At 32.6% G+C, this 11,152-nt stretch overlaps 1 protein-coding gene across 3 annotated transcripts; it reads left to right on the plus strand.

Moving 5' to 3' along the window:
* The first annotated feature begins 2,787 nt into the window (after positions 1-2,787).
* On the plus strand, positions 2,788-8,611 carry LOC110913055 (DNA-directed RNA polymerase III subunit rpc3). Of its 3 annotated transcripts, none has more exons than XM_022157923.2 (15): positions 2,788-2,945; positions 4,639-4,746; positions 4,831-4,978; positions 5,055-5,173; positions 5,238-5,331; positions 5,408-5,544; positions 6,005-6,163; positions 6,259-6,360; positions 6,444-6,555; positions 6,628-6,771; positions 6,950-6,987; positions 7,070-7,162; positions 7,233-7,316; positions 7,968-8,114; positions 8,218-8,611. In XM_022157923.2, the coding sequence occupies exons 2-15, from the start codon at positions 4,678-4,680 to the stop codon at positions 8,359-8,361; spliced, it is 1,590 nt and encodes a 529-aa protein (XP_022013615.1). In that variant the 5' UTR covers positions 2,788-2,945; positions 4,639-4,677; the 3' UTR covers positions 8,362-8,611. The 3 variants fall into 3 exon arrangements, with proteins under 3 accessions (XP_022013615.1, XP_022013616.1, XP_022013618.1); XM_022157924.2 differs by having other exon boundaries at positions 2,805-2,945; positions 4,643-4,746; positions 8,218-8,608; XM_022157926.2 differs by having other exon boundaries at positions 2,825-2,945; positions 4,620-4,746; positions 8,218-8,608.
* The last annotated feature ends 2,541 nt before the right edge of the window (positions 8,612-11,152 follow it).

The following is an 11,152-nucleotide window of genomic DNA, read 5'->3' on the forward strand; positions in this document are numbered from 1 at the left end:
ATTACTGTTCATTAACTTGTCATTTTAATATATATGTGTCCTTTTTAGTCATTTTACATGAATAAACTAAGCCAAACTCCCATAAGCTAATCTAAACACTTTTTAAAAAACTCCGTTTCAAAAAGTCATAAGTCAATAAATCATTTTTTTTTTAAAAAAAGTCCTTTTTGAGTTAAATAAGCTAAGCCAAACATGCCCTAATTTGTTAATCCGGTTCATAAACCCTAAAAGTCTTCATTGTAATTTGCAAACAGTCAAACAACTTGATCCCACGAAACTTATGGATCAGTAAACAAGCCCTTTTGTAGGATAATAATGATTCACCTGTTTCATGTTTGTCTTAAGTTGAGCTTTTAATTCAACCAACAAAATTTACAAATAAATCGCCCCAAATTGGGATCATTAACCGCTTCCAGTGAGAAATATTCAAACCCTATTCATATTGCTGCTGGTATCCAATTCTAATAGAAAGAAATTATTTTTTGGGTCGCATAATGAAATTATTAAATAAATTTTGTTTATAGGTATACTAATGAATCTTAAACCCCTCTCTGGGTCATTAGGTTGCATCAACTGAAAGAGAAAATCCAAAAAAAGGCAAAATCAACCATACATTCAACTTTGGGTTAAGATGGGTATTATTTTTGTAGTAGTTGGGTTGGTTAACAAGAATTGTTAAGAGGGTCAAGATGGGTAACTTTAAAAAATAACAAAATAACATCGTGGGTCAGGATGGGTTTCTCTGGGTAAACCCTAAAACCAGCGCATTCTTCTTTTGTCTCATCTCCCACGCCCAAATCACCACCATCCTACAACCTCCATTCCACCATCTTCGACCAACACAACTCCGGCCTCTCAACCAACACCGTATTCGGAGCACGCCTAAATCACCATATTCCGACCATGAACCACCGCTCCTGCTCATGACCATCGCCGCCAGCCCGCCGCTCACCTCAAACGATCTGGAAAGGTATAATCGATCACATTTTTATTTCATTTTTCTAATTTTAGCAGCCTTTTTTTTGTTAAATCTATTAATCTGAAATCAGTTCTGTAATTGCTTATGTGTTTGCTTTTATTTGCGATTCGTGTTTGCTGAACTTTAGCTAGTGATTGAGCAGATTATTATATTTTGAGTTTGTTAACTTAGAACTGTATACTTCAATGAGTACATACTTGTTTGATTCATTGTTGTTTGTTATGTTTGTGATATAATTGAGTTTTGTTTGGTGAAGTTTAGCTTTAATTTGTCTCGTTTATGGCGATTTAGCTGTTCAGTGGATAATTTTATTTTGATATTACAAAATTAATTTGCGTAGTGAATTATGAAGTTAATATTTGGTGGTTTAAACATAATCTGATAATCTGACTTATATTCATACATTTATGATTTATGCTTGTTGTTAGGGGAAAGAGCATAAAAGTTGTATCTCATTATCACAACTAGTAATTTTTGAATGTGGTTAAATAAATTTAACTTGAAAAGATATTGATATTTTTTTTTTAAATATTCAAGAAAAAGAAGATATGATTTTGGTTGTTTTAGTGTGTCATAGTCTTGCACTCTTGCAGTTCTTGAGTTTGAGTGAGTTTTATTTTTTGTTTATAGTTGTGTCAAGTTTTTTAATGTTTGTATTATAAAGAACACAGCAGTTAAGTTGCTTGTTTCATTTTTCATTTTCTGATTTGTTGTATGTTATGCAGTTAATATCAGTGATATATCGGTCATATCCCTTAGTAAAATATCGGCGTCAAGTATCGGTCAAAATATTATCGGCGATATTGACCGATATTTGACCGATATAACCGATATATCACCGATATAACCGATATATCACTGAATTATTGGTGTTAAATTGCTATATATATAAATTCTGCATTATATTAAAATTACCGATATCCCACCGATATCTCACCGAGATAACCTATATTTCAAATATCGGTCCTTGACCGATATCCGATATTTTACCGCATTAACTGCATAGGTTGTATGTCATGTTTTTTCAAGTTTTAAGGTTATAATTGGATCATTATGCTAATTGTATTTTGCAAAGAAGATAATAGGCTGCTATAAGTTATTATTATTATTATTATTATTTTTGAATTTTTTTTGATTTTTTTGATCTTTTTAATTTTTTTATAATTTTTTTTATTTTAATTTTATTTTTGATTTTTTTGATTTATTTATTTTTTTAGCCTATCATGCTCAAATCCATCTTGACAAAAACCCATCTTGACCTAAACCCATCCTAACCCATTACCCAAACCTGCCCAACCCACCCATTTTGCCACCCCTAGATATCACCATTTATTTTACGACGATCAAAAAACCATAAAAATGAATATAGGTTCCGATAATACCGATACCAGTACCAATGTTCTGTAGGAATGGGTTCGGTTCGTCATGGTCGAGGTATGATACCGGCACTCGTATAGCTTATGTAAACAAAAAAATTAAACAGAACTCCATATTCAATTTTTTTTAAAAAGATTAAAGAACGCTAAATTAATTGTTAAAAAAGGTTAAAACAAATACAAATAACATATACGTAATTTGTAATTTAAAAGTATTTATAATATTAATAAAGAGAAAAATGCAATTTGCGTCCCTGTGGTATGTCCCAAACATCAACTTGAGCCCCTAAATTAAATTTTTGGATGTTTGAGCCCCTGTGGTATTAATTTCATAACAGTATGAGTCCCTGCCGTCAGTTTGACCGTTTGACCGTTGTGAAAAGTCCATAATACCCTCCACCCTTTAATATCTACCCTTAAATTTAATTTAATAATATCAAAAAATATTTATTATAGTTTTATTTATACGAACCTTCATCCTTTCGTTTCTTCCTCTTCACACGATTCATATACAACTTGTGTATTCAATCGAATTCATCGACAAAGCATACCAATCATCTCTGTTCTTCACCGGATTCATCAGTGTTGGGGTAAGCACAATTCCCTCAAAATCTTCACCCCTTTTAATCTATTTCTTTCATCATCATATGGGCCGGGGTATATTATGTTGACTTCTTTTTCAATCAAATTTGGAGATCCAGTTAAAAGATTCCACCAGAATGTTGATTCTTTTACATTTGATTTAGTGGGTATTTGTTTTCTTGATTTATAATTTAGTATATTGTGTGTTCTTTGGTGGACGTTGACTTTTTTGGGGGATTGATTTGAATGTTTCAGTTAAAGATTGGAATGATTGTTCTTTTGGGGTTAATTTGGTTTATCCTGTTAGTGATTTATTGGTATGATTGTTCTTTTGGGGTTAATTTGGTTTATCCCGTTAGTGATTTATTTAGAGGTTAGCTAACTAGTTTTAACTATTACTTCGTTAAATAATCAGAATTTGTCATCCACTCAACACCATCATTAGTGATTATTAAACTTTAGAGGGTGTGCATGTTGTTTTCTGATATCAAAGTTTGGAACTTTTCAGGGTGCAGTGGATTTTGATTTTGAATGTGTTTTAGTTTTTGATTCTTGTGGATTTTGATTCTTGTGGGTTTAGGGTATCCTCATTTGAATGTGTTTTGGTTTTGATGTTGGTTTGAATGTGTTCCTCATTTGATTTTTGTTTTTTGTTTGATTCGATTATAACAGTTAGAGTTATTTGGGTATTTTGGTTTTGAATGTGTTTTGGTTTTTGATTCTTGTGGATTTTAATTCTTGTGGGTTTAGGATTGAATGTGTTCCTTGTTTGAATGTGTTTTGAATGTTTTTGTTGTATCGAATCAGTTTCGGATTGAATGTGTTCCTTGTTTGAATGTGTTTTGGTTTTGATTCTGGTTTGAATGTTTTTGTTGTTTCGGATCAATTTTGGATTGAATGGCTGCGGACGTAAAGATACTACGCAAAACACCAACTACGAGTCTTTTGTTATCGAGTCGTCTCTGTATTGTATGTTTCGGTTTTTTGTTATCGAGTCTGTAAGTTACGGTCTTTTGTTATCGAGAATTTTATTATGAATGAATATAACTCAATTGCTTGTGGATCTTTGATATATATAGGATACATTTAATTATTATATTGCATTTATTTAAAAAGAGTTGATTATTAGATTGCATTTTTAAAAAAATAAAAGAGTTAATTTAATTTGAATTATTAGATTTCTTAAGAAAAAAAAACAAAAAATGAATTTAGGGGCTCAGGTTGATATTTCACTCATACCATAGGGACGCAAAGTGTTATTAATATATGTCAAAAGACGGTCTTACCCCTGCCTCTAACAGTCAAACTGACGGCAGGGACTCAAAGTGTTATGAATTTATAAGGTCAGGGGCTCAAACATCCAAAAATTTAATTTAGGGGCTCAGGTTGATGTTTGGGACATACCACAGGGACGCAAATTGCATTTTTCTCATTAATAAATGATAAATGAAATAGTACTAAAAAAAATTAAAACCTGGAAAATTTTAAACAAACACGTACAAAAAATTATTACACTTGCAAAAAGAACCAAAAGCACCATTAAGATTTCAGGACTTGTACCTTGTATGAGAACATTGTTGTTAGTTACTGCAGGTTTTATCTGTTTGTTGTTTTAGGCTCTGGTTTCGTAATCGTTCGATATGTTTGTATTATGATACTGGTAATCAAACTTATATGAATAGAATTCTGTGTGGTGGTTAGACAGACTACTAGACTCTAGTCCAAATTTCTTTGTCGGACATGTTGTCACCACATGGGCTCAAACTTGCGGCGCACATCATCTCCACTTATTTCGGTGATATCGTCTGTGTAAGTTCATATCAAACCTATTACCTTTAACTTTTCATTACGTTTTTCATCGTTGAGTAATGATATAATCACGGATGCTTGCAGAAAGTGTGTGAATGTCTACTACGTAGAGGACCATTATCGCAACTTGAAGTCACACGCTTCACGGAACTCACTAAACAGAAAGTTACCGACGCTTTACTTGTGTTAATTCACCATAATTGTGTTCAAGCCTTCACTATTCAACAACCAGGTACTCTTTTTTTTAAAAAATAAAAAATAAAAAAATCATTTAGTAAAATGAATGGATGATAGTTATGTCTATACAGGTGGATTCGGGGAACCGCCAAAGATTATGACTAAGTATATGGCATTGCCCGACAATATCATCCACCACATGAGGTTCCCTAAGTTCTTATCCATCGTCTCAGATGAATTCGGTCAAGATGTAAGTAGTCAGGCTTCCTTCTTTTCGTCCTTTCTGTACATCCTCACTTATTTGTTTCCGACAGTGTGCGGAGATTTTCGAAGGGTTGCTTCAACACGGTAGGTTATCGTTGAATCAAACTATGGATAGATATAAGGATAAACATAAGGCAAGCGGAGGTTAGTCCCGTTGTAATCTTTTTTTCAAGATTTCCAATAGTTTTAACACACGCTAAAACTTTTCATTACCGTGCAGAAAATAGCAGTGCTACGAATGTGGTACATGAAAACTTCAGTAAACTTGCTCAGGCCCGTTATATTGAAAGGTGCCCTGCACATGAACCGTTTCTTGAACCACTAGAGGAAGGTGCAAAGAAACGAGCTAAGTCTAAGGTAACAACTGGTTCACTATCTATAATTAGCCATACTAAAAGGGCTTTTTTTAATGCCATTTTTGTCTCTTAGGTTTGCTTTTCCGCATCTGGATGCAGAAGATTCGAAATCTTGCCATTTTCATCCAGCTCGTTAACTCCATCCATTTTTCGACGTTAAGTCAAGTCTTTTTTTTTTTTTTTGTTAATTTAAAGGGTTTCGAATACTTGTACATTATGCTAAATGCTAGTACATAAAGTCAAAAAGACCGAATTGCCCTTTAAGTTTACAAAAAAGACGAAAATACCTCTGACTTAACATGTAAAAATGACAAGATTTCAAACCTTTTGGATCGAGATGCGGAAAAACAAACCTTTGGACGAAAGCCGCAATACTGGCCAAACCTCATGGACGAAAATGGCATTTCTCTATTTTTTATTTGTGTCATCATTCGCCATACTTGTGAATTTGCTTCTTTCAGATAGCTGATGCTACACAAACCTTAGAGGCGCGTGCGTTAGCTGCCGCAGCTCCCATGGAATCACAGCGATTTTTAGTTGAGGCAGATACATTGATCGGTGGGGTCCTTGACGATGAAGATAGCAAAAAATCTTCCATTACAGACATTGTTGGGGAAAAGGTCCGTCATCATCTCTATAATTTTTTTTATAAAAAAAAACGTGTATCGTTATCTTTTTAAGTTTATCAACACCTGACACATACGGTGTTTTACAGCGTAAGCTAGAAGCTGAAACAGAGAGTTGGGAAACAAATGAACGTAAAGAAATACTTTGGCGTGTCAATTTTGAGGAATTCATACGGCGTCTACGCCATAAGGTTTTTCTCCTCCCACATATCTTCGTAAATTTTGTGTGTGTATATATATTGTCTTTAACTCTTTTATTATATGTGGTCTACAGTCATGTGTTTCCCATGTGACGGAACGTGTGGATAGTGTAGCTGGCATCGTTCTAAGTGCAATATTTGAGGCAAGTAGAAAAGACGAAACTAGAGTGAAAACAGAAAAAACAGGTTGGTTGCCTTTTACGGTTTTTGACGGATACGGTTGTGGTGGTTGTTGTAATATATTTGTGCGATTTACAGTTCCGCTTCTCTTGGAAACCATCTATGAGGAAGCAATGAAGACTGAAGAAGGTCGAAGTTTGACTTTAGAGCGTGTTCGGGCCGCCCTTGTCCAATTGGGCTGCGAACTTCCAACGATCGGGATTGATGAAACATATAGCATAGGTACAGTTTGACCCATTTTACATTTGTTTGACCCGTTCCCCTTTTAGTTGACTTTCAGTTTGACCCAGTAACTTTTGACTCATTTTAAGTAAACCGGTTGAAAATGCCACCTGTTTTTTTTAAAAAAAAAACTAACTATTTTAATATATTTGGATTTGACTATATTTGTTATTTGCAGACTTGAAGAAAATCATTTATCAGGCTCAAGCCCAGGAGGTTTGCTCTCTCTAAAATATTATTTTATAATGGAGGAAAGAAAATATACTTTTTAATGTCCTACGCATTTCTTGTTTTGCAGGTTGAATCCATTGTGCTGAAAAAATATGGAAGGGAGGCTTATAGGATATTCAGGTTGCTATCTGAACGTGAACGGCGTATTGAGACAGATAAGGTAGTCGAATCTTTTGTTTAATGATGTTTCTTTTTCGTTCGTAAATAATCTTATGTTTACCTTTTGAAAGATATCCAGCACTACATTCGTTGAAAAGAAAGATGCACTGAAGATTCTTTTTCAGCTATGGAAAGATGATTATTTGAATCTTGAGGTACTGTCTTAAAGCGTTGTCATTTCGGGTTGTATTCTATCTATTTGTAAAATTTTGAAACTTGGCCTAAATTAGTCCGGTTGAATGTCACCCAAAGTGTTTTCAGACGCTTAAAACCCCTTATACAGCTTTATAAATAATAATAATAATAATAATAAGAGGAGTAGTAGTAATAATAATAATATATTATTATTATTACTATTATTTTATTATTAATATATAAGAATATTGTTTGTATAATCTATAGTTGTCAATAGCGAGCGTCTCGATCGCTATAACGCATAGGTCTAGCCGTCTAGGCTCGCTATTAGGGTTATAGCGATAGATAGCGATAATAGCAACAGTTTATTTATTTATTTATTTATTTTTAATACAAATAGCAATTAAGTATAGCTATAAAATAGCCGGATTTTAGGTTTTTGTTAAATATACATGCAAAATAGTATATATATATATCAGGGAATTTTGATATAATATACATATAAATTTTTAACTTTTTTTTTCTAGTGTATCGCTATTTATAAAATAGACGCACGCTATTTATCGCTATTCGCCATTAACAACTATGGTATAATCTTATTAAAAATATAAATATAGAAAAAACACTAAAGTATAATGCTGCCCTCAAGATCTTTTGTTGATTTGTTTCAGAGAGTTGGAAACGAAGCTCAGAAAATGGAGATTATGTTGTGGGATTTGAATAAACGTTCCGTTTGGGAACAAGTTTTAGACGACATGTATCATGCTGCGCTCAACTTAAAACTTCGCCTTGTACATGAGCTTGATCATGCACAAGATGTATGTATTCCAACTTCATTTTCCCCTTTGTTTTTGTTGATTTGTAAAAATAACAATGGTGGTATTGATAATAAGCTACGCTTTCTTTAAAATGTGTTTGCAGTTGCTTCGGGTGCTTAAAGGAAAAAGCTTAAAGGAAGGGGATGAAGCGGCGAAAATGCGCAAAAAAGTGCAGGACAAATGGAAGGTTCTAGAAGCTTCTTTTATGATTCTTGATGATGCCATTATGCTATTTCATGACTTTTAAGGTTGAAGTATGATGATAGACAGCAACCAACCCTGCTTTGTTTTTCATTATTCAAGGATGAAGTTTTTGGGAAATTCTATGGTTTGGCATTCTTATTATTATGGTGTCTTTGTTTTAGAAAATCAACCTCATTTGTAAGCATAAAAAATATGGGAAAAAGTTACATGACACATCTAGTGGTAACTTGTTGACATGTTATTTACCCAAGATTGGAACAACAAATGAAAGTTGAGTTACCTTAGTGGAACAATTTGAAATTTGGTTGCTATTTTGCAACTATTATTAGGTTAGTTATACATGATAATAATCACAATGTTAATTAATACTTAAAAGGGAAAATAGAATTATACATTGTTGGAGTATTTCTTTAATCTCATGGTGATCTATTTATGGATTTTTTACATTCGTGTGATCTGTATTTGTGAGGGTGGTAAATTGTTGTGAGTGGATAAGAGAGAAAAATAGAGAAAAAGTCACTATTCATCAGTAAATTTGGAGAAGATACAGTTTACCTCTGTAATTTTTTAATATTTTTTTAAAGTGGTTGTAAGTGAAAATGTAATGATAAAAGTATAAAAAATATTATTTAATTGAAAAGTAGAGAAAAAAGATGGTGTTTTTTAGTGTAATTAAAGAGATAGAGTAAGAAATTTAATTGTGATGTGGTAAATTACTTTTTGAGTCCCTGTGTTTTAACTACTTGAGTCCAAAGGCAAAAAGTTTAACGACCTGAGTCACTATAAACATTTTCTTTAACCATTTGAGTCCAAATTTTTAACACTGTTAAATTTTTTTGGTTAAGTATTATTAAATGACAAAAATACCCTTATATTTAAAAAATAAGAAAACATCTCTCTCTTTTTTCACCTTTATATCTCTGTTCTTTCTTTCTTTCTCTCTTCCACTTCTTCTTTCCTTTTCTTCTTCTTCCTAGAGAGAGAGAGAGAGTTAGGGCTACAGGCCTCTTCACCTCCATCGCCAACATCTGCCATTGACAGAAGATCTGAAAACGAATATAAGATGCCACATGTCCATCGCTAAAGAGAGCGAGAGATTTTTTTATTTTTTAAATATAAGGGTATTTTGGTCATTTAACAATACTTAATAAAAAATTCTAACAGTGTTAGAAATTTGGACTCAAATGGTTAAAGAAAATGCTTATAGAGACTCAGGTCGTTAAACTTTTTGTTTTTGAACTTAAGTAGTTAAAACACAGGGACTAAAAAAGTAATTTACCCAAAAGATAATTATTTTCATCACCCACTCCTTAATTTCATCTCTCATGAATACACAATGTCATTTGATCTCTTGTTAATATATTTCTCCACTTGGTCTAATATTACTACTATATTAAAGAATATAGATATGTGTGTAATATATAATTGGGAGCTTTATGCTTTCTTTGTCTAATTACGGTATTTTCTACCTAAAAGATATTCGTATTTTAAACTCAGAAACAACCTTTCAACTCATGATGATCGTGTTACGTGTATAGGTGTATCATATGCCAAACTTTCCCCAACCTCCTTATTACCTTATATCTTAAAACAAAAAGTCGGTGTTTGTCACATTACAACCACCACCTTTACTTTTATATATATACATTGTTTGAGCTAAAGAAAATCAAATTTGAGTTTGGTTTGGTGGTTGTTGCGTCTCAAGGTGAAGGAGTCAAAAGTTCGACCCTTCCTCCTCTAAATGGAGTTATTTCCTTTTTTCCAGTTAGCTTTTTTCCTTTTTTCAAATGCAGTTTAAATTTTCTTTTTCTTAATTGGAGTTTAAAGTTTTTCTTAATTGGAGTTTAAAGTTTATGTGATCACTAGGTTATCATCCGGGACTGTTTCCCGGGTAGTTTAATTTTATTAGTTAATAAACATGTACTTTTATTAAAATGTAACATATTATTTCATTTAACTTTTACACGACATTGAATAATTGTTAATAGAATTTTTAAATTAAATAAAGATAAAACAGTATTAAAACGATTTTGTCAAATCGACCCAACCAACAACATGAAAATGGTGCGTAAAAATTTAAACGATTTCGATTAATATAATGTAAACACTAAAAACACACAATTCATAATGTCATTGTATATGAAAGCCAAATTATTCTAATAGAAACTACACCAAAACATATACAGAGATATACACGGCACGTGCACATTATAACAGATTGGTCTAAACAAAGATAAAAATAACACGTTGCAATGGACCAATAGTGTATTTAGAGATGAGTATCCAACAGTTTGATGATCCGTGCATTGATATCATCGAGTGGCACATAAGTTTGGGGTGATGTTGCTTTTTGTAGCGCTATCAAACTTAAGGATACATGAGCACTTGCTATAAATTGGAAAACATATCTTCTTGCCACTTGCTAAATGTTAGTTACCAGTAATCATGTTCTTAATCATGTTCTTGATGAAGTCACGATTTAGAGCAAACACATACCTCGAATGTCGGAACCTAGCTCGACCACCAACTACAGCAGGGAACTCGTCTCTATTGCCAGCGATATGCTTAAGAATTCTTCCACAAGAACCAGTTTACCAAACAGAAAGCAGTAACAGAACATGGCAAAAGCACAAAAAGCAAAACAAATTATAAAACATCCACAAATATACAATTAAAGTAAGTGCTTGATTAAGTTAATAGTTAGACATTAAATCAAAAAGACAATAACAGTTTCACAAACCCCATATCTTTTTCATAATTCATCAGCAACCCAACTCTACCTACAATTCATCTTAAAACAACACATTACTGAAAAAGGAATATGTTAAAACAAA

This window comes from Helianthus annuus, chromosome 15, assembly GCF_002127325.2.
Source record: "Helianthus annuus cultivar XRQ/B chromosome 15, HanXRQr2.0-SUNRISE, whole genome shotgun sequence".
Classification (NCBI taxonomy): domain Eukaryota; kingdom Viridiplantae; phylum Streptophyta; class Magnoliopsida; order Asterales; family Asteraceae; genus Helianthus; species Helianthus annuus.